The sequence below is a fragment of the Mixophyes fleayi genome, chromosome 2 (assembly GCF_038048845.1).
Source record: "Mixophyes fleayi isolate aMixFle1 chromosome 2, aMixFle1.hap1, whole genome shotgun sequence".
NCBI classification, from domain to species: Eukaryota; Metazoa; Chordata; class Amphibia; order Anura; family Limnodynastidae; genus Mixophyes; species Mixophyes fleayi.
Window position 1 is genome coordinate 155,070,917 of NC_134403.1, and position 25,406 is coordinate 155,096,322.

Sequence of the window (25,406 nt, forward strand, 5' to 3'; positions counted from 1 at the left end):
TTCTCCTCATGGAACCACGTCGCATGACAGTGTCCTCAATTTATTTATTTAATTATTCTTATGGAGCATTTAGTTACACAGAACTTCTGGAATTTTAAATAAGTAATTGGACACTAAAAAGGTAGATTTTATAACCTGTACCACAATTTGGCAAATAGCCAGAAAAACCCATACCATCTGTGGCACTAAAGGGCTGTAAGATGGGATATTGTGACTTATTTATTTTAATGACTGAACCAGCTATTTATGTCAAATTGATCCATGAAAAGAGCCAGTAGCACAGTATGGTATCTACCATCATTACACAGATAACTGCATTACACATACTGTCCTTTATAAGTTATATACCTTTGACTGTCTCAGTTAATAAAATGGAACTGGATAAGCACACAATATCATTTTATAATTGTACGTAGTCTAAATGTACTCTAACATTTCTGTATTAATACTCTGTAGTACAAAACTAATATTGCAGTACTAGTTGTAGTTAACTAATAGTTAGTGCTTTTATTTAGAATAAGCATCCCCATATAGCTTAATAAATGGCTGCCAATAAATGTTTCATGATTGGTATCGCCGTCCAGTGTACATATTGTGCAATGTATACACTTTTGTATAAGAATGAATACTGTTGTGCAAGATGTGCGAGTTGTCCAACTGGCTGAGATTCTGAACCTGAAAGACCAACGAGACAACACTAAGGTGAACAGACAACATGGAGAGGAGTTAGCTCCTCACTGAGCAGGCATTTCTTGGGCCAGTATAGAAAGGGGTGGTGTCCTGGCAGAGCAGGATCCTGAGGTAGTAGCTGGGCCAGGGATAAATATAGCCAAAGACTGATGCATCAACTAGCAAGTACCCCAATGTAAGAAAACATTATCAAACTCAAGAGGGCTAGCAATCTCATTAATACAGGGAAATATAAAGGTTAAACTATAAAGAGGTAAAAAAATATATATATTTGTTTAGATTGTAGAAAAATATCCTTACCTAAATAATGTATAAATATATCTAAGGTCTAATGAACATTTGGTACCAGCGCCCTACAGATGATAAAAGGTATCAATGGAAGAAAGAATGTTTTACCATAAGCATACTTTTTTTTTTTCAACTATGCGGCTAGCTTGGTAACTGTCATGTTATGGGTTTTGTTTTGTCCTCCTCTGGATCAACACAATTTAAATTTATGGAAAGTTGAAGTTGATGGACCTGTGTCTTTTTTTTCATCCTTATCAACTATGCAACTATAGCCTATTATAGACAGTCTCAATAGCATTAAATAAAATTAATTTATTGAAATCAAATTTCAATAAATTACTTTTTTTATTACCAACTAGTTAATATATTTCAAAGAAAATAGACAGCACAAGGAAATAGAGATGTAAGCAACCTGTGGCTATTGTGCAGCTGGGGCATCTACTGACATTCAGCATACACATGCATGAATTGTATTCTGTTTCCCCTACATCTTATATTGTAAGCTCGTTTGGTCAGGGTCATCTTTACTTTATTTTTCATATCATTGCATGTTATCTATATTACGATTCCCTCATTGTACTGAGCTGGTTACTTTATAAAATAAAAGAGGCCTTGAAAGCATTATTACTACACAGAAGAGCAAAACAAGTAGTATGTGTAATAAGCAACATATAAAGGAATCTTTAGATGTTTTCTTTGTGTTACATGGTCACACACCCCTGCATCTTACTTGACACCAATGTTACAATGATGAGAACACAAACATTGTTTCAGAAACGTTATAATAAAGTATGTTATACATTGCTCTACTGGAGAATCAATGCTTATACACAGATGTAGGCATTTCATGTCAGACAATGTCTAAGGGCTAGATTTACTAAACTGTGGGTTTGGAAAAGTGGAGATGTTGCCTATAGCAACCAATCAGATTCTAGCTGTCATTTATTTAGTACAGTCTACAAAATGACAGCTAGAATCTGGTTGGTTGCTATAGGCAACATCTTCACTTTTTCAAATCCGCAGTTTAGTAAATATACCCCTAAAAGTTCTTTAAAATGGTAATTACTGTGGGAATCAATTGTTTGTGTGATATGTGGTCATACCTATACTTTCTACAAATGCAACAGGCGAAGTGCGCTTATACCTCAAGGGTAACTTTTAATATCATATTTACTTCATGGAAGGTGGTACATTTTTCCTTAAAATACACAAGTTTCAATTTGAGACAAAGCATATAGCTTTTATGAAGTAATACCTAAGTGTGTTTTGCCTTTACTGATAGTGTTCCATCACGAGGCCCATTTGATATGAGCCATGTGACACAAGTGACATCACTACAAATACAAGTGGTGACATCACTATATGGGTGTGTGTGTGTGTAAATATATGTAGAGTCAAAATACTCCTTATGACTTTCAATATCCATATAATTACTGTAGGCACTGCATACAGTGTATGTATATATATATATATATATATATATATATATATATATAAACATACACGTGTTTACCCTTATATTATATCAAAGTTTAACTATAAACTGTATTATTGAAATGTAATGTTGAAAATGAAATATATTTGTTGTCAAATAAAAATATCTAGTGTATATAGTGCACTGTTTAATTCTGTATTTTTTCTCCATCTCTAGCCCTCAAAATGCTGTAGGTTTCTGCACGTAAGGCAAGGGCTTGGCACGAGAGGTCTCCACTAGAAAAGCACTGGCATAAACAAAGATTCCCTAGAGCAGCAGTAGGCACTGGTATGAGCACCTGGAATTGTACAAAATGCGAGATGGTGATGATGCCTGTGGCTTCTCTGCAGTGCAGCAGAGCCTGGACTTCAAACACTCCAACATATCTTTCCATAAATATTTAATGAATACTAAACACAACAATAAATTACCAAGTGTTTTATCCTCTTCAACAGGATTTTCACTTTGCAAAACTTCTAGAGCCAGTTAGCCTATCACTGCAGTCCTATATATTATGGGCTGCTATGTAGAGTGTATCTTTGGGTGATTTTACTATATCGGTTTGTACATGTCCTCCTAACATATTTCTATTTTATGTGATCCTATTATTAGTTTATTTCAGGTTTCTAATTTAAATGGAGTTAAATAGCTCTGACCCAATGAAGGCCAGCCTCACAGTTTTAGGATCACTGCATTTATACCATACCTTATATCTTAAAGGAAATAACTTTGGATGTACCCCACACTAAATTTAGCAATAAAGGGGAAGCATCTCCACTGGGACCTCACCATTACCTTAAACTGTATCGTCAAACTGCATTATACATTAATGTATCTACCACAAGATAAATGACACTAAATTACATTTGTGCTGAAAAAAAAATGAATTGATGTTCTTTTTTGTGCTACCTCTCCAAAATTTGCTACCTACATAAAAACATATATTGTGCATTTTAAAGACATAGCAACTGTAATGTATATAGTATATGGCACCTGATTTAGACGATAACAGAAGGGCAATGCATAATGCAATACGTTATTTGTTGGATAGGGGACAGATGCTCGTAATTACCAACAAACCTGCAGAGGCACACTGTGAATATGCTTTATAAACAACCAATGTACATTTTAATTTTGGCAAAGTGCAGTAAGTGCTAAATAACACACACCCTTTCTATGATACTCGAATAAAAAAATAATTGGGAGCATGACTGCTCATATATATATATATATATATATATATATATATATATATATATATATATATTTATTATACATAAATATATATATATAAAATTTATTCACACTGATTGTAGACCATCATGATAATCCATACTTGCCAACTCTCCCGGAATGTCCGGGAGACTCCCGAAATCCAGGTAGGTCTCCCGGACTCCCGGCAGGCAAGTATCCTGCATACTGCTATTTGATGGCCAAAGTGATGCGATTTTCATGGTGAATCCCCTCATTTTGGCCCCGCCCCTGCAACAAAATTATGTTTTTGTCGTCTGGGTGGGGCCAAAATGACAGGATTGACCGTGCCCCACCCCCTCCCGCCCTCCAACCACGCCCCCTGCCCGGGATCTCAATGTTAAAAGGTTGGCAAGTATGTGATAATCAAATATGCTAAAATATACAAGTCCCAATATGCAGATTCAAGGAAGTGTCATAATATAATGTATATGTTTAATGTAAAATTCATTCACCAGCTTTTAATGCCCATGGAAAACATAAAACCTAACTCCTATTGTCCTTTTTTAGGAACCTTTTTATTCCCAGTAGAGTTCCAATATTAGGATTTCAATCAATCGCCACCTGGTATAAGGGCTACTATATATCATTGCAGCTATCCATGCTCAATTCATGTTTGCCCCGATATGTAATAAAATCTGTACCATAAAGTCTATGGTGGTGTAATATGACCGCTTGTTATCTCACAGATTCGTTTCTTTTGATCATTCAGTATAATTATGTAGCAACTGCTCTTTTTATACAATAGAGCACTAGTTTAGACATTAAAACTGGTGAAATCCACACATTTGTGGTAGGGCTAGCAGTGAGAATTAGTGATTATCTGTTCCAATTAATTTTTTGGACAAAGTTTTATAACCACATCTCATACCTCAACTAAGCAAGTTTCAGTGCCTCCAAAGTACAATATAGAGTTGTTAGCAAACATAAACATCTGTTCTTGTCAATAACAGCAGCTAAGTTCCTGTATTACTATTTAGAAGCCAGGGGCTCGTGTCTGTAATCACTTATACCCAATCATCCATACTAGCACCCTTGATTTATAAATAAGCCAGACCCATTCAATAAAATTAGGGCAAATATTAAACTTGGGTCATTAAACCATAAGTATCACCATTCAGTTGAGCTAAACGTCATGGCACCAAATATTGGTTGCTTTGGTAAAATAACAAATTGTGTGTACACCAGATGTTATGATGTTATTCTTACCTAAGGGTTTTAACATCTGAATTGATTAATGAAATAGGTCTATATGACTCACTGTCCATTGGATTTTACCCATTTTTGTATAACTGTATTGATGCATTATACATTGAAAAACATAAGAAAAGGTGTTTAGTAGTTTCTCCAGAATATAATACTAATATAAATATATTTAAATTTCAAGATTAATTTTCCAAAACAGGTTGCAGTAAGAAGTAATTAGTGAACACATAACTTTATATTAAGTCTATCATGAAGAATGTATGATGTAAGTTCGAAAACTTTCAGATCTTCTTATAATGTTCCAGATGTTATATGGACTACTTGTGTGGGTCTGATTAAGGAACATAGCCTGTTACAAGATGTATCAAGCACATCATTAAAGTAACCCATGCTAATAACGGGATTTGATAGTTTGGCAGCATACTTTGCAAAGGCTTATACAACTGCAAAGGTGAAAGGGTGGAATTTAAATGCCAGCAATTATATGAGGATTAATATCCATGGACACATCATATAAGAAAATAAATCTCTTGCCATCATTTTTTTAATAGAATTTGTAACTTAATTAGTCTTATTTATAATAATACCACCTCTTACGGATATGGAGAGCATACTGAACGAAAATACCACCCCACTCAATGGACATCTAATATATTTAGTTTACGTCAGATCAGCATGGCTTATTGGTAAATATAAGATATTGTACATTGTGGGCCTGATTCATTACAGCACGCAAAACTAAAGTATTGTGCATTTTTTTAAAAACGCAAGTATTTCAGTCATATGTGTATCCTTATATATACAAATCAATACAAACAGGCTAAAAATGGATATTCTGGCAGTCTCAGTAAGACAACTTGTTGACCATGATTGTGATTTAATGTTCCCAACTTTAAAAAACCCTATCTCAACTTACACTAGTATTATAATAAAAACAACCACAAAATACAGTAAAATATTCCTTGAAGTCCAAAAATGGGAAAGACACTTCCCAACTCAATAATGTATAGTTCAAACAGAGTAGAGAAGCAGCTAAGCTGTGTATGTGACCACAAATGATCGGGCTGGACCCTCAGGATACTGTGCATTGTCTGGGTTTCATTATAGTGTTTAAAATATTCAAATTAGAAGGAGATGTGATTACTATGAAACAGGGAGAATAGTTGTGCTTCAGCAGCTGGTGGAAGCCTCCAATTTCAAGGATTTGGAGGTCACTGACATAGTGTTGACTGCGTCTGTATTTCCTGGTGGTTGTCCTTAGTTCTCTTGATATTTGGTTGCATTGTTAATGTTTTTTTTTTTTTCATTTGTACTGAGAACATTACTGTGTTTAAATTCCAAGACCGAACAAGCTCATTCATCTTCATACCGGTTCAAACCTGGTTATATCCATAATTTGATACTTTATTTTAATATATTTACTGCAAGCTGATAATGCGAATTTCAAACTCAAACTTCAATATCTAACTACAAATTTAAGTAAACAGTCTGACAGTAATAAAACACACACAGTGATAGTCAACCCAAAATATAATTTAGATTTTTTTAAAAAAAATTGTTTCAAACAAAACTTGAGTTCTACAAACTGGGCTGCGCTGATCAATTGTTATATGTGCTCAGTTTGTGCATCTCTATAATAGATACATATATACATACAAAGAAGGATAGTAAAAATAGTACATTGTAGAATTTTTACTAAGGATAATAATAATAATAATAATAATAATGATAATAATTCCCCACACCTTTAGGATAGTGCACAAATAGGAACTTATGTTATACAAGTCAAAAAGGTGAAATCAAAACAGCATTTGATTTGCTGTGACATCACTGCACTAGCTCTTGTATTTGACTCCACCAATCCATACAATGTATTTTCAAGTTCTGCCAAGCTGTCAGTCACTGGAGGATATTTTCAAAGTGTACAAAATGCTTTGGTATTGTGCACCTGGAAGCTCACAATGCATACCTACTGTCTGCTCAGAAAAATCTCCAGATGTGCACTGTGCAAAGTGTAAATGTTGCATCCTCCTAACACTTTAGTACCAACCTTTCCAATAAAATGATTTTTAACAGTTTATCGCCTAAAATACTGCTCAGTTTAGTATCATATATGTTTTACAATAGTCATGAGTGTTAAGGGACATCAAGAAAGTTTTTATTACATGTAGAAATTATTTGTGCTGGTTTTTATTCTACTGAAGAGACGAACCAAAAAAGATGCTTCTATGGTGAAGTGCTATATGGAAGCAGAAAACCGGTCCTTCTAAAAGTTACAGAGGAGACCTTAAAAGACTGCCAGCGGTGTCAAATACTTTTACAGATTGGATATTGTTGTGTGCCCCCCCATATAGTAAAGAATGCCAATAAAATATGCAATCAACAGCTATTTATTTCACTTCAATAATTATGCTCAGCAAAATGAAACCTTTCAGCACTAGTCTGTGAACCTAGGCACAACGGTACTCTTATGCAAAGAACGATTGTATCCTGACCAGCTCCTCCCCTCTGCCTGTGCAACTTCTGCTCCTGCACAAACACCGCCATCAGCAGATCAATGATCTCCACTGTCTGCCTAATTAGATATAGAGAAGCACCTCCCGCCTAACAAGTAAACCTGCTGCAGAGGAGTGAAAGACAGCATGATGCGCATATAGGGAGGGGGGGGTTAGAATATGCAAAGAGCGTAATACGGATATAGTGCTAAACTTGTATTTTATACTTAAAACAGTACTTGCTTCCAACATAAATGAGCCCCGATAAGTTTAACTACTCCAGCCATTTGATTATATTATTCAGCTCAGTAACACACATCATTTTAAATAACAATTTGAAATACAGGTTGTACTTGCTCCTTAAATCATTCATTATATAGATCATACCACTGTACGTTATTAATACAAGGCAGAGCACCAGCAGGTTCAGCTAAACACATTTATTTGTATGCAAGCATTGGCACTACTCCGGCTAACAGAAACATGTATTCTCTGTATGCATGAAAGAATTAACATTTTGGCTAAAGGAATTGGCATGTTTTGATACAAAATAAGAATCTGATTCAATACAACAGTCACATTAAGAGAATAGTCAAACATTTGTCCAATGCACAGGAAACTCTCCATGGCAATGAAAGCCTCAACTCAGAGTATAATGAAGCAGGAGAGTGAAAGCAATTAATCATTTCAGGATCTGGATTCTGACTTAAGTTTAAGGAAACATTATTACAAAGATGTACACAAGGGTGCTGCATATACTTTGATGTTTCAGGTAATGGAAAAGACAATGATTACAGCTGAGCAAACTTCTCGCCAAATGAGTGCACAAACTATGGAAGCCCTAGGTCAGGGAATCTCAAGTGTTTCGCACATTTTACTCTGGGGTAAGTACAAAACCAGCCAATCAGATCAATTCATGTCATACTTGCCTACTTTTTTTACCTGTCCTCTGGGAGATCCAGAAGGACAGGTCATGTGACAGGGGTAGGGGGGGTTGTGATATCGTCACGTCTCCATAGCCCTGCCCCCTACTCTAAACTGACATAATTCACAGCTTTGACTAGCGGGGGGGGTCATTTAAGCCCTGCTCTCCCGGCAGTCCAGGAGGACTCCCCGAAATTCGGGAGTCTTGCTTACTCTCCCGGACATTCCGGGAGAGTAAGGAAGTATGATCTATGTATGATTAAGTAAGTTGCTTACATGATCTGATCGCATTACTGGAGAAGACTTTTCCTAGATACAGCTACATTTTCTTAATCGATTTTACTGACCTTTGCCTTCTTTCATTTAGGTCTCTGTTGATTGTATTCCAGCGTAAATTTAAGACATCCAGATTATCCTTAATATGAGCAGAATCAGCAGGTGAGGACTGCTCAGCAACCTCTCCGCTAGATACATTCAGTGCTCTGACGATAGCGTGTTGCGGCGCTATGCCATCTTCAAGTGCCTGAAATGGTTAAAATATAAAATTAAACGTCATGTTTGTTCTTTACACTAAAACAGTGCTTCTCAGGCCTGTCCTTGGGCACAGGGCATGTTTTCCAGACCACCAAACAAATGCTCAGCTGTATTAATTGGTGACTCACTTGTTATAAATAGGTCCACATGCAATTATTATGTCATTTGATTTTACAAGGAGACCAGGAAAACATGCAACCTTGTGAGAACTACAGCATTAGAACAAAAGTGAAGCGTTTGGCAATGTCTCCACCACATATATTGTCCTCCAAAAATACTGCTTGATTTAGAGCCACTTATGGCGTAAACTAATCATGAGATTGTGTATACATAGGAATTGTTTTTATAACATATGACACTTTTGTTCAGTGTATATTGAGTGTACTTAGTAAATAAAGTTCAAGGCTGGGAAAATGTATTTCTATGCAGTGGTCTAAGTGGTGGCATGACATACGTCTCAAACCGGCACACTTCAAGCACTGGGTTAGTGAGAATATCACTAAATAGTTGTTATATAGTATATATATTATCTGTGCACTGCATAATTAAACAATTGCTATCTTGATAGTGCTACTCTGCCTGCTTTGTATATAACAAGTGACTAACAATTCACAAATGTCTGAAATGTCAGACATACAACTCATCAGATCTACTACATTTCATTAAACAGTGCCACTTTTTATGACTTTGGTTTTATCTGTAACTTGTAACTATCACACATGTAGTATGATCATACCTCATACTTGCCAACTCTCCCGGAATGTCCGGGAGACTCCCACATTTTGGGAGAATCTCACGGACTCCCAGGAGAGTGTGGCAACCTCCCGAATTCTGCCCACTTCCTAGTGAAGTGGGCAGAATTTTGTCCCATTTGGCCACGCCCCTGGTGTAAAATGACGCGTTTGTGTCATTACGTCACGCCCCGCCCTGCCTCCTCACGTCAACCTCCCCCAGCAGGCTCCCGGAAGACAGCTCCGTAAAGTTGGTAAGTATGTCATACCTGTGTGCAGTCATTTACCCAAACACTAGTATTTGGAGAGTTGGAAAAAAAAATGTGAAAAGGGGGCTGAAGCACAACTTCTAAGATAGTGGTCAGATTAAACCTCCTTCCCAAGAAAACCCCCTTTTTTAAAACCCCAGCTTAAAATTGGTGTTATACTGAGAGTGGTGTTATGAAGAGGTGCACATATAATGAAATGAATAAATTTGAATATACTTTTGTACAGAGACTTTAACTAGTGGCTAATGTGAGTGGTGTTATATAAGGGAGTAGTATGAAGAGAGTACTGAATTAACTAATTCATATTAGCCCTACTAATGCTTGCCAATTGTTATTTACATTCCAGTTGATTCATTACTTTTGTTAAGATTCTACAACACGTAAACACACTTGTTCTATGCTGGTAGAGAATCCAATAAAATCAGGATGTGGTAAAAGGATCTCTCTGGGTTACCTATGGAATTTGCACTTTTATGGCCACAATTAAGAGACACACGAGAACAGAGGTATCTTATTTCAGTTTGTGAGATTGGGATATGGAAAATAAGATGTACAGTAAAGGAACAGAATGGAAGAACGCAGTGAGCTCTTGTAATAATAAACATGATAAACTAGTATCATTTCTATAACACAGCAGGAATCCATCCATTTAAATTTCATCAATTTAAACTGTTTTAGGTGGATTTTTCTTTTTAACTCTTTACATGTGATGTGAAAGTGTCAAACATGTCTTTGTGTTTTGAACAAATAATAGGTACTGTAGTTAAATACAGAGAGACTTATAGTCTCACCTCCCTCTGCAGCATGAAGAGAGCAAGTTTGTCTGACACCTTAATCATTCAGCACGCATAAGGGAGGACAAGACTGAAGACAGTGAGAGGAGTTTAACATCCTGACCTGCAGTAAAGTTAAAACCATCACAAGTTTCTGACAGGCTGTGTACATTCCACCCAGATTGTATCCCTCCCATCTTTGTGACCTGCTGGCATCAAGCAATATATAAAAAAGACAATAGTTTCCTTGTGGCACTTGTTAGGGCAGTGGTAGTAGGCTACTAATTACAAGAGGTCTGCAACCTCAAAAAAAACAAGACGCAAAAGAAAATAATATGCAATGGTTGCCTACGCCACTAAAAATGAATCATATGTGCACTGCAATAAATGTCAAGCAATAAATGTCTTCAGTCTGCGGGCTGCCTAAGCATGTTGGACTGCTAGATGACAACCAGATCATCCTCTATTGCTTGAATTCAAACTTAGTCCTTAGATGAACGGGGTTACGCTCCTGTCATTTCTGTGCGTTCCACTGTGGAATGCACTGTGTTGTATGATAAGGATGCCTATTAGGATCAAAATAGGTTACTGTGTGATTGTTACAATGCATTTCCTCAGGACAAGAAGCAGTTCGGGTCACTGCGGGCAGAAAACCCTCTGACCAGTCCGACATTCACGGAGTCATTTCAAGGATGAGTTTAGAAAAGAGCCGGTATGACAAATCGTCTCATACCAGCAGACTGTCAGTACTGCTCCTATGCCAAAGTGCAACTGGATGCCTTAAATGGGTCACATTTAAAGTATAGGATCCAAAGACCGCCAGCTGGCGAAAAATCTATTTTTTTCCAGAGTTAAAAAGGTTGTGCTGCACTCCACACAGCAAGGACCACCGCTAACATGCGTCCTCTCCACCTATCCTGTATCAATCAAGTGCCACAAAATGAATCTTTTTTTCACTACTCCACAAAACTAGATGCACCTGTGCTCCTACTCTACACATTGCAAGGAACCAACTCCTTCTATCTTGGCCTGTGCAAAGTACTGCTCCTCTGTAAATGCCTCTTGCTCGACAACCCCAATGCACTTTGGAGGAGATCTAGGCGCACTCCAACCATTTTGCACTTGTAAATTGCCTCCATTGCATTCAATCATTTCTAGTAAGTTTTTATTTAAGTGCTAAATTTGATATATTTAAGTTTTCGGTAAAGAACAGAAAGAAATAAAGATAAACACGGTAACTGCAGACTGCAGTGCAAGGAATTCTGAACATGTACAACATCTCTTTTAATCCACTTCTCGAGTATTTGATTCACAATCAGCCAGAGTTTGACAGGACAGAAATATCATTTTGCTGGTTGAGCGTCAGGAATCAAAGAATCTTTTTTGAAATTCTGTCAACTAGTGCGCTGTGATTTGTATGCCCTCGGGATATGTTCTAAAATGTATTCTGAGGGAAATTCCAAACAAATACTAAACAGCAGCCCAGCAGCTTGTGAAGTAATAAAGAAAAACTCTAACATTGAAGATAGGATCAAAGAATGTCAAAATACAATATTAAATCACAGAAAAGGAGCCCATCCAATTTTACATGTACATTTTACCAGGTAAAGTGTTTGTAAGTCTCCAACCCCAAATACATCACTGTCCTATCCACTTTTGTCCCAAGTCACAGATGTCACATTGAATAGAAATACACCAAGAAATTAGAGATACTGGGCCTGAGTCATTAAGGAGAGCAAAGCATAAAAAAAGGAGTAAGTTTGTTTCCAGGCAAAACCATGTTGCATTGGAGGGGGAAGTAAATTTAAAATGTGAGGACAGATTTCTAGTCAGGATAGGGCATGTCCTAGATTAACTTTAAATTTCAGTGTAAAAATAAAGCTATCAAATATTTGTGTGCTGCATGAAAAAGCAGCCAGTATTTTCCTTACATACAAAATACTAAACTTATTTGCACCCCTTGCATTGTAACATGGTTTGTGCCAGGGAACATTTACTCCTTTTTTTTGCCTTACTTTCCTTAATGACTCAAGCCCACTGTATGTACCAAATCTGCCAATAAAACCAATAGGATTCTTAATTTATAAATGCCTCTAATTATGCAACAACAAACTTCTGGGACATAATTGTTTAAATGATCTACACAAGGCGACTCTACAGAAGAGCAAAAAAAAATAAAAAATGAATCAATTTTACATTCACATTGACATAGTGAACAGTTTAATGACAAATGAAGATACTATGTAAATAATTTTAGGGTAGGCTCTACATATGTAGAGCTATAGTCAGCAGATTTATTTTAACTATATAAAAATTTGACAGAATTTTATTCATTCCAATATTTAAAATGGCCAAACATAGTACCATAAAGAGGTTAAAAGTCATAAAATTATGTGGAGAGAAAATAAGGACACTTTTACAGAAAGTAAATCTATTGATTGATCCCTAACTATCTAGAGTTCTCACACCTTGTATCTCAGCTGTAAGGTTTGGGTCAAAAGTAGAGATATTAATAATATTAAGAAGAAGGATAATGAGAAAGGATAGAGGGTTGTGATTAGGGTCCAAAGGAGAGTCTTCAGAAGAGGCATATTTCCAATTATATTACATTTCAATAGGATTATGCAAATCATTTAGTGGTGGGATTCTGAGTACTACACAATAGGTGAAAACTACACAATCAAGAACTCTGTGCAAAGTGAAACACTATCTATTGAGTAGTATGCCAAGGGGTATACTTTGCAATCAGGGAAGCATGTGTATTGTGCTAATTGGGATACTGTATACTGAGAAATTTAGGATTTCTGTGTGCTATGCAAAGGGGAATCTGTGTACTACATTACAGACATACAGATGTAGAACTGTTTATTGCAGGAAACAGTGCACCAGGGTACAAGATGTTACAGATTATCCACTTAATCCTTAACCATAGCCTGTTCATGCAGCACATTCTGCTCCATCTGTATTGCATGCCAAAAACTGAAGAATATTGGATATTGGCAAATAGGGAAATGCTTTTTTTTTCTGGCAAAGGAACTGTACTATTCAGGCATGATGAAGTTAATGCTATTTATTTTACTATTCTCTTAGATTGTCTCAATGCACACAAAACATTTTTCTTTTATATCCAAATCAAAATTGCTGATGCTTTGCAGAGGTGGTGGCTTAAACAGGTCTAGGCAGAGGTAATGAGAGATATTATCTAACTCTAAACCACAATTTTGCAAAAAATATTGGTTTACCTTTCCATTAATTTTTCTCATTTATGCAACAGTATTAATAGGGTCCATTGGTGTAAAGTGCCCTCAGGAAGATTCATTCAATTCATACATTCATACCCTGTATTTATTTCGTGAATTATTATTAACAGTTATTTATATAATACCTACATTGTTCTGGAAGAGCAGACTTATGACAACTTGTTCATAATAAATGAATAATAAAAAAAATATATATTTGTATATATTAGAGATAAAAAAAGGAATTTAGAAACCTTCAGTTACACAGATATTAGGTAAATAGAGACTCCACAGGAGAGATAAAAAATATTTTCAAAACTGTTCCAATAAATGTTTGTCTCATTCCTCATTTGACTGTGAAATTTGGCACATTTTTGCCTTAAGTGTTCTCAGTCCTGTCCCAACCACACCACACAGAAGAATGAACTGACCGTTGGTGTCTTTGATGTATTCATAGAATATAAATTCACTTAAATGTGAATTTGCAAATAAAGTGTAAAATGGGCCTTCTGCAAAACGGAAAAGCAGAACTTGAAGATGTATTACCAAAATTGCAACATAGCATATCGTTCTACCCTGAAATTCAATTTGCACGACAAAACAGTGGCACCTGTGCATGCAATTGTTGCATTCATTTCATTATATGTTCTTCTTTTGCTTTCTTTGGTAATGTTATTTCAAAACATTCAAACTATCTTGGGAAATTAGAGCTATTTACAGTTAGAATGTTTTGAAAAAAAAAACATTACCAAAGAAAGCAATAGAAACATATAATTAAATTAATTCAAAATGTGTTGGTCATTTGATTAGGGCACATTCTAATTAGCCCTAATTTAGAACTTACTCTGAAATAAAGAACAAAACTAAAAGTAGAATAAAACAGCTTGGCAAGGTCAGTTCAGCACAGCAATAGAATTAAATATAAACAGAAAACAGAAACATCACTGTAAATACAAGCAGCATAATAAAAGCCTTCAAGAGCTTCATTAAAGAATTTCTCTTTGTTTTGTCATAGTACTATCATCTTCCATTAGTGTGTACAGATTGTTTGACGAGCTAGTCAGTTTTAATCCCACAACAGAATTCAGTTGAAATTTGCATTGAACACCACTGAATCACAATAAGAGCTGGATTTGCAATTTTGCAAGACAGTTTTGAAGTATATCTAGGAATATTTAATTGTTTATTGTTTGAGCTTGAAGCAGTGGATAAAATGTTTGCATTTATTTGAATTTTGTTTTACCTTGGGGCTTATGTATTTTTGGACTGCAAGTCCTGATAAGAAATTAGCATCTTCTGAAAAGTTAATTAGGGAAAAACGCTTTCTCATTTTATTGAAACTTGCTATCTCTGTGAATACCTTTGTGGATACCTCAATAGATACATTTGAAGAAGGTTCCAATACCTAAAGAGGCTTGGGAATTGACCCACTCTCAGAGCCAAAAAAGGAGGCCCATTATAATGGGGCACGGGAATTACAGACAAACTTGATGGCCTTGCTATTAAAAATGATGCAGTCATTTCCCAAAGTGCTTCATATGCAAGTTCTATTTACGTCCTCATAAAGGAAAACCATTGTGTGTAGATAGGAGATAAGGGAGAGCAGAAAGAGATATAATTGATACCTATTAAAGCACAGGACTGAACATACTTTTGTATGTTTTCTTTTATTCACATTTGCAAAAATAAGGTAGAACTAAACAAGAGAAGACTGTAGAGTCTGGGCTTGAAATAAGGTAACCCTTAATGGATTGCTTGATTCATGGAATCATTCATATAATATATTCCTTACTTATATGTTTGTTTGTTTTTGTTTACTTATTCGTAGAGATGCTCAGATTTGTTTCAAAGTGTTTAATAAACTCGTTTGTGAAAGTGCTTTTTTAATCCATGGTATGCTGCTATTTCACTGTTATTGTTTAAGAATTTTATTGCTGGCCTTTGCTGTGAGTTAATGGGGGTTAATTAAAGTCAATGATCAGATGTGTTTAACCATATACATTATAATCAGTGTGCTGTGCCCGTAATAGTTAGTGTGTGTAGTTCTAAGTGTGTTAAGTTACAAGTGTACTAGAATCATGTAGTATAATTCGGAGTTATTCCGGCATTAAACAGGAGATAAAAAGGAGAAGAACATGCTACCCAATACCACTGCTACAGGAGGTCATATCCTAAATTGCTTTTTAGTTATTTGATATCTATTAATATCTTTGAATCTTCACTCGAACCCTTACTCGCTCCCATTTCTTCCCTTTCATACCCCAACCCTTCTGTCTCTCTTTACAACTTCATACTCTCTATTGCTTTTGATACTGCAGCTCCAGTCGCCCCCTTTGTCTCTGCCAATCTAATCTCCAACCACAGCACTCTCGTCTAAAAGTGCTCCAGCTACTCTGGATGCAAATGGAGAAAATCCAGCTCCATTGCTGACTACATCCACTTTAAATTAATCCTTCCCTCCTACTATTCTGCCCTCTATTTGCCAAACAAACAAATTTCACCTCCCTCATCTTCTCCCTGTCCAATAAACCCAGACACCTCTTTGCTACCAATAATTTTCTACTGTGTCCTCCCTCACTTCTTCCCCTTTCCTCCATCACCGCTCTTGACATTTCCACCTACTGCAAAGACAAAATCGACTCTATCCACAATGATATCTGTTCTCATCAGACTTGCCTCTCCCCACCTGTTCTCTATCACTCACTTTTCCACCCTTGGCTCCTACCCTCCTGTAACTGTCCCTGAGATCCTCTCTCTTGACTCCACCTCTTTCTCTACAACCTGTCTTCTCGATCCTGTCCCCTCCAAATTTCTCTGCTCCCTCATTCCCAATGCCTGTTGTCACTTTACTCATCATCATCATCATCATCAACATTTATTTATATAGCGCCAGCAAATTCCGTAGTGCTTTACAATTGGGAACAAACATTGATAAAACAATACTGGGTAATACATACAGACAGCGAGGTAAGAGAACCCTGCTCGCAAGCTTACAATCTATAGGACAATGGGTGTTAGAAACACAAGGGCATGTGCTACATCATATTGCACAATGGACCAGCTAGAACGCAAAGGTAAAAGTATTGAGTGGGCTGTGTGTGTTGCAGTGTTGGCCAGAGGGTTGTTGTCTTGCGTTAGCTGTGTAGAGGATGGTAATAGGGTAATCTAGGGAAAATAAGATGGTGGTTGAGGAATATCATAACCTTGTCTGAAGAGGTGGGTTTTCAGTGAACGCTTGAAGGTTTGAAGACTAGAGGAAAGTTTTACTGTGCGAGGGAGGGAATTCCACAACATGGGTGCAGCCCGGAAAAAATCCTGTAACCGAGAATGGGAGGATGTGATGAGAGTGGAGGAGAGACATATCTTGTGCAGAGCGGAGTTGTCGAGTGGGGAGATATTTCAAGACCAGTGAGGAAATGTATGTCGGTGCAATTTTGTTGATGGCCTTGTATGTTAGTAGAAGAATTTTATATTGGATTCGTTGAAATACAGGCAGCCAATGTAGAGACTGACACTGGTATCTTCCCCTCAGCCTTCAAGCATGCTCTTGTCTTCCCTATTCTCAAGAAACACTCCCTTCACCCAGTGAGGGAGGTTACAGACAATCCAATCAGGGAAGGAGGAAGAGAGTGTATTGGAATGTGTGTTGGTATGTAGGCATGTGGGGAGGTTTGATTGGCATGTATGAAGTATATGGGGGGATCTGATGGCATGTATGAGAAATGTGGATAGATCTGATGGCATGTGGGAAGGCTGAAGGGCATGTAAGAAGCATATGGCAAGGTGTGTTGGCATGTAAGGGACATGTTGTGAAATCTGGTGGCAGGTGGAGAGGATTGATTTGCATGTGGAGAGATATAATGGCATGTGGGGAGGTCTGATGGGCATGTAAGGGATGTGAGTAGGTCTGATGGCAATTGGGGAGGTCTGATGGGCATGTGGGTAGATTTGACAGCATTTGGAGAGGTCTGATGACGTATGGCGGCTAAAGTGTATGTAAGGGGCATGTGGGGAGATCTGATAGCATGTGGATATATCCAATGGGCATGTAAAGAGGTCTGAGCTCTGGTGGATACAGAAGCAGCGCAAGCAACTGTGGAGAGTCTATAAATAGTCCTTTGAACCCTCCTCTGCTGGACACAGCAGTAAGGTAATAGCTGTGCAGTGCAGAGCTTTGCTGATTTTATCATTATTCTGAACATCTTGATAATGTAGGATACTTTTCTTTTTTTTCTTAGCAAGATATTGTAAATTATTTTATATTTTCAGTGTATGTGTGTATGGTATGTTTGCACATGTTTATACTGGGTATATGCATATGTACACACATATAAAATGTAAAGATGTCTCTTTACAGTACCTATACTCATTTTTTGGCTCTTGGTCTCTGACTGGTTGGCGACCCCTGCCCTAGGTCTTTGTGATACAGCTCTTTCCTGGTTTGCCTCCTCAACATTCTATCAATCACTTCCTCTTCATCTCCTGTTATCTCCATTTTCTTCCAGTTGGACCTGTTGTCTCTCACCACCCCTCCCTCTAGAATGTAAGCTCTTGCAGGCAGGGTCCTCTCTACTTATTGTCCCATGTCTGTCTACTGTCTGACTTCTGTCATGTCTTTTGCTGCACTCTGCGTGAGTCCCCATAGCCCTACTCACACTCATCTGTGCAACTTATATGTATTACCTCATCTATTTGTTACTTGCTTCTGTATCCGGAACTATGAAGTCTGTGGCGACTTATAAATAGATAAATAAATAACAAATAATTGGTTCTGATGTTCAACCATATTTGAGTTTCTTTAATCTTAAATGGCTACATTGTAAACCATTTTTAATGATTTCCACGTGAACAGTAACCTCACACTTTGATCTTAAATACAGCAATGTTAGCTGTTTGAATTAAAAACAAGCTACAGATACTATAAAATATAGTCATTTGAAGGCACATTTTAAAGTTTGTTTTAAAATCTTATGTTTTGCCTGTGAACTGATAACTTGAATTTTGAACTTATACTTCAAACCTCAAATTTGGCCACAGAAGTTAAACCCAAATTAAACTGGCCCGAAAACATCATACCCCAAACAAATTCAAAAACATTATACTGGCCAAACCAGCTTAATTGCTGACTGTTTTTTAATAATTTTTATTAAACATTAGGACAAATAAGGAAAACCTGTACATATAGCAATAGGCACTGTTTTTTTGCAGAATATGTTAAGCTGCTTGCATCACTTCCTCTTCAAATTCATAATTTCGCTGTTAAAAGTTCTGAAAATTAATAATGCAACTTCTCAACACCTTATTGCTTGTCTGGGTCCTAAAAAAATCTCATCACTTCAGCAAAATTCATAGTGGATAGCAATCTCTCCATATGTTTCAGAACAGATAATGAGGTTAGCCTGAAAGCTAGTAAGTGAGTCTTATGCATATAGACACCAAGTAGACCCTGTTCGGTAGATGACTACATAATGAATACTTATTTTTAAGCAATTCTATCTAGTTGCTGAAGTGAATCAATTTCCCTCAGTCCAAAACACTGGAGCTCAGTGCTACATATGACAGAACTCAGATATCTAGGCCTCGGAACACTGTGCTGTAACCTAATAATCCCCTGGATAGAACATGAGTTTAAAGAAACTCACACACTTTTCTCAGTAAGAATATTTGTTCCCATCTTACAGATTTGCGTGTTTCATGTACAATACCGGGGAATATATATATATATATATATATATATATATATATATATATATATATATATAGATATATATATATATATATATAGATGTATATTTAGATCTATCAAAAAAAAAATCAAACAAACTATATATATATATATATATATATATATATATCTATATATATATATCTATATATATATATATATAGATATATATATAGATATAGTTTGTTTGATTTTTTTGTTGGCGAATAACTTCCACAGCCCCCAAGTTAAAGCTGCCAAATCTGACATAGTTATTTAGTATCGAAAATGTAACCTATTAGGCCATATAATATATATATATATATATGTTACATTAAAATAAACACCATTTCATAGAATATTACCCAACCCTACTTTTTAGCCATGTTTCAGCTACAGCAATTAACAAATATACCACCCACTGGATTAATTTACATTTTATGACAATGAAAGAGTGGATCAATGAACACCTAAGTATAAAATACCTAATGACTTAACTATCTAATTTCCATAGACTTGTTTCTAATTTTGTTCTGCTTGGAACATATATGTTGTTATTTCATGGTTGTTATCAGAAGAGTCTAGCTGTGCTAAGAAAGCCTCTGGGTCACAGCAATGTTTCACAGACCATGATATTGTTATTGTTATGTAACTAAAATTGCTGCTATAGTAAGTTATAGTATATTGAACTTAAAAATGACCTTCACACAATACAAAATAACAAGCTCAACCATCTTTCCTGCAAGAACTACAAGGGGTTTTAGGTCAGTTGAGTCATGCTCTACTCCCCGGCAATACTGGCTGGTAGCGTTAAGAGGAGTCATACCCCTTGTAACCCAGTACAGGGTCCCTCTGCGCATGCGTGATCTGGACGGGTTGGGTACATTTTCCCAAGTACACACAAACCCGACAAGCAGGATCCCTACAAAGAAAATCCGATTGGCAAAAAACGACTGGAATATAAACAGACTTACCAAAAATAAATCTGTACATTTCCGATCCACGCATGTTGACAGCAACTATTTCCGAATACATAGCTTTCTGGCAGTTGAGTTTCACGTCAGCTAACAGTGCGACCGAGATGTCGGGACCCCGCAGGTTAAATGTTTCATTAAACACTTAACCTGCGGGGTCCCGACATTGCCACTTTAAATTAACATTTATCTAGAAGCATGTCAAAGATTTATGATCAAGGTGAAATGAAATGATGCAAATGATATTGCACATGTAGTCTTTGATCAGAAGATTACATATTTAAAATCCAAATAAACTGATAAAACTCCCTGAGGTGTCGTCTCACTAACTAGTCGGTTTTACCTGCTATGACATCTAGTTGCTGACTGCGCCTCTTACTACAGGGGTAGCAAACCAGTGGCAAGTTTGCTGTAAGTGAGGAGGACCAGTGTTGGCTTTATCACCGGCAGCATTAGATTATCAGCGGAAACAGCCATTGCTATGAAAACCTTAATGAAGTCAGCTTCTTACTGACCTGCAATGTTACACTGTCCAGCTATTTTTCCAGTTAAAATACCGTACCCTGCTCATTAAAGATATTTTTCAATATAATACCTGTCAATGCTTGCAGTAAGGGGGACATCATTTAAGTTTTCTCTTGTAGTACAAAATCACATTAGTAAGCGCCTAAGCATATACATGAAAATATAATTTAGCATTCTGAAAGACTCTACAAGAGATCAGATAGATACAAATGACTCATGTACTGTGTGGAAAATAGATGTTTATTACATTTTTCACTCAATTTGTTGATGTGCCTATGTGTCAAGCCTGTAAAAACCTGGACTCATTTTAGTATCAGTAATATTTATCCCCAGCCCCTGGGACAGTGAGGACTATCGCTGTCTATCATTTTTGGGGAAGTTTCACCCTTCTTTAATGTGGAACAAGTACAAGTACTGCTGCTGTCCTCTGACTGATAAAGACATCTCTGGATGGCGATGGCAGAGGCTCAGTACATAAGCATTATTTGTAAAATAAAGCATTTCGTCCGTTTTTAAATAAAGTTATTTTTTTATTTTTCACTTTATTTATTTTTTTTAACTGTATTTTTTGTATGAATCTGGAACCGGAAGCCCAAGTCCAGCTTCAAGTCCCAGCCAGTGAGTCCAGATTGGTGGTAATCATTTTCCCGATTACCACAAACCCGACAAGCAGGATCCCTACAAAGAAAATCCGATTGGCAAAAAAACGACTGGAATATAAACAGACTTACCTAAAAACCGAATCTGCACATTTCCGATCCATGCATGCTAACAGCAACTAATTCCGAATACACAGCTTTCTGGTAGTTGAGTTTCACATCAGTTAACTTTGCAGTACCTATACTCATTTTTTGGCTCTTCTTAACTACCTGTACAAAGCTCACTGAGATGTTTGGATAAAACATAAATAATTTGAACATTTGAATATTTTTACTTAAAATGAATCACTGTTTCTACACTTGTATACCTTTTCTGCATCTATTCTATACTTGCTTTATCCATACCTCCAGATATCTAGACCTCTGTCCAAAAGACCATGTACACATCTTGATATCCAAATTGTATTTGAAGAAGCTTTGAAGCTAACCCATAAATCATTTTTTTAATTTATATTAATAATTTCCTGTTGTCTAAAAAATCTGCATGTTATTACTAAAATATATTATGAATAGCACATTATAGACTTGTACAGATAATATTAAAGTGCCTCTCCTCTCTTATCTTCTCCACTATTCTTCTATCACGTGTGACCAACTGCCTCTCTGCTACTTCCGCATGGATATCACACTGCTATACAAAGCTCAAAATATCCAAAACAGAGCATCCCTCCTGCCAGAGTCATTACCTACCCTGCCCGTATATCTCCCCTACTGGAAACAACACAACTATTTCTTTAAACTTTAAAGCCTGCTGCCTTGGTGTCATCCTTGACTCTGACATCTGCTTTACTCTGTTACATCCATTCTGTGTCACAGTAAAAAAAGAGTTTCCATTTTTTCATCGCGTCCTGACTAGAATATTGCAACCTTTTTCTATCTGTCATTCCCCTCACCCATCTGTCTCCACATCAATCCTTCCTGAATGCTGCAGCAAGACTGATCTTTCCGTTCTCATTGCTCCACATCTACTGCAACACTTTGCAAATCCCTATACTGGCTCTCCATATTCTTCAGAATCTAATTCAAATTATTAACCCCTCAAAAAAGCCCTCAACAACATTACTTTATACATCTGAAACATCCCACCTACAACACTTCTCCCGTGCCACTGTCCATCTAGAATTCTCTACCGCGCCAGGTCAGACTCTCCCTTCAAACTACATTCCTTACCAGAGCCTACTGTATTCCCACCTACATTACTCACAATGGTACAATGTCACCACTGTCTTAACCACAAATTTAAATCACACGGTCCTCTTGTCTTGGCTCTGCTTAAAACAACTGAAAGTTCATGCGAACAGAGTCATCCTTACCCTTTCCTTCACGTCTGTACCTATTTTGTGTTCCTTGTATGTCCTTATTTTATATATGCTGTTTCCCCCACTGCCTGGCATTAAGGAACAGCTTCCAAATAAATGTTAATAATAGTAATAAATCTATAAATAAAAACATCATTACTGATCACTTAATTAAAAGATGTCATTATGGTGATCCATTCCAAATGGCACAGTGACCCAAGTGTTAGAGAGCCCATGGTTAGTATGCCTATATTTAGAGCACAATTATGTACAAATGTTCAAAAGTGGCATATGTCCTAAGGTCGCCTATGGTACATTGCTAGAAATAGCTCTAACAAAATATCTTTAGAAAGATTAGTCTTTTTAATTTTTTGTGGATGTAAAAAATGTTTTAAAATGTCAGGAAACAAACATTTCTAGATAGATGAAAGCTTAACTTGACGTATAAACTACCCCACATTTTCTGATTAGGGGAGGGCTTAAATTTAAAAAATTAAACCAATAGTTGCAGATAATAGATTTGTGTATCTCCTACAGTTTGAATTTAAAAAGATTAGCATATTGTATACTAAAAAACAAAACAGCTGTACTTGTAATTCACAGAGGAGAAGAATGCTTTAACATGCAGGATGAATCTCAGGGACAGGGAAGATGGAATGAAGCCTCTGTGCACCTTGCATGGTGGTTACTCATTATGGATGTGACTTTTCAGTTACCTGAATAAGTTGTGACATATGTTTTCAACCCTGTAATTGTCAAGGCACTTTAAAGTAATTAAAAAATGTCAGGTTATATTGAATATCATGTGAAACCTCGATTGCACTGCACTTTCTTCTTAGAAATTGCCACTTGAGACCCAGAGTAAAGTTAATATTGGGTAATACCAGTAATGCAGCCTGACAGGTTCGGAGTAAGCAGAGAGTCAAATGACATAGTCAGACCTGTTTAATCTCAAACATGTAAATATGGTTTAACTCATTCAATACGTCGCACAGCTAAACTGCTCTAAGAAATAGATTGTATTGATAGCTAAACAGATCAGCATTTTGCATGCATATTCTGTAACAGAATAACACAAATGAGGTTTATATTTGGAATTGTGGGCCGCATTTTACGTTGATAAAATTGTATGATATATTTTACACCCTATTAATGTCATATACATAATTAATAAAGTTATTAGCAAATTATTTTGCAATGTAAAATCATAGTTGATTTACAATTGTGCAACTTTTTGCTACAAATTTACAGAAATAGAAATAGATCATGTGTAGCACACAGTCAGTTTTTAACCTAATCAATAAATATGCATTAAGTGTCCGAGGGGTCATTTTGCTAATTTGTGCAAGACTTTCTACGTTGGGATGTACAATGTATTGTTCTTTAGGAAGAGTGTATTTGTAATTTGGTGTTAGCTGCTGTAATTGGGTTTTCAGTAACTCCTCCACCAAATCTGAGAAACAACAAGAAACTGTAAATGCTGTATCTTCATATTTATGGTCCCAACATGCAAATGAAGAAGAACAAATTATTTGTGTGAACCTGAAAAATGAATATAAATTCTAATAAACTATTAACTAAAACACCTCAATACCACCTGAAGTGGAAGAAGGAACCTATTCACACAAGAAATGATAGTGCCTACAACGCATGTTTGTAATACTAGAATTCTTTTTAAAAAAACTGGTAAGGATATGTAACACTTTGTACATGACGCCAGAGCTGGAAATAATGCTGTCTTCCCTAATCTCCCTATGGTTACAACCCTGCTACAATCCTTCCTTTTATACTTCCAACACAGTTTTCTGGAATTGATTTGTCTTCCACTTCATATGAATCCCTATCCGTCCTGAAAGTTTCTATTCAGTTTCTTGTTTTATTACTTACAAGGGTGTACAGTACATTTGAATAAAGCTTCTGCAGGGGGACACTGAGAGCCTCATGTAGAGTTGGACACTATTTCCTTCTAAAACGCAAATGAAAATTGCATAAAAATAGACATTTTACACGTCTATGTTGAGCCAGGCATATCACTAGCCATTCGTAACTAGTGATCGAGCACATGCAAGTTTCCTATCTCCTAGCGGGCACATATTTGTCTGAGTCTCAGTCTACATAAGTCGCATTTGCTCCTACAGGCCCCCATCTTCCCCCGTTCCACCTCTTCAATCATAAGGGGCCACAAGCAACCATAGGCATGATTTGCCTATGTGTAGTCTATGTTCATACAATGTGTAAAGATTTTATTTTTTCCTGTGTGGAAAATAAAAATAAAGGGGGAAAAAACTGTTGATTACATTACACCCGAGTCCACCCTACTCAGTAATGGGCCCAGTCCTTTAAAAATGCCTAAATCCTCCGCACCTAGAGAG

At 36.5% G+C, this 25,406-nt stretch overlaps 1 protein-coding gene and 1 long non-coding RNA gene across 10 annotated transcripts in view; one reads left to right on the plus strand and one right to left on the minus strand.

The window, feature by feature from the left end:
• DMD (dystrophin) overlaps positions 1 to 25,406 on the minus strand; it is a 1,967,742-nt gene that overhangs the window by 731,170 nt on the left and 1,211,166 nt on the right. For all 9 annotated transcript variants that reach the window (XM_075200299.1, XM_075200300.1, XM_075200296.1 and 6 more), the window contains one exon: positions 8,676 to 8,851. In XM_075200299.1, the coding sequence (XP_075056400.1) occupies positions 8,676 to 8,851 (176 nt within the window). The remainder of the gene's footprint in view (positions 1 to 8,675; positions 8,852 to 25,406) is intronic.
• Positions 2,637 to 7,296, plus strand: LOC142141624 (uncharacterized). The gene is made up of 2 exons (XR_012688696.1): positions 2,637 to 2,740; positions 7,114 to 7,296. It is a non-coding gene; the product is annotated as an uncharacterized LOC142141624 (long non-coding RNA).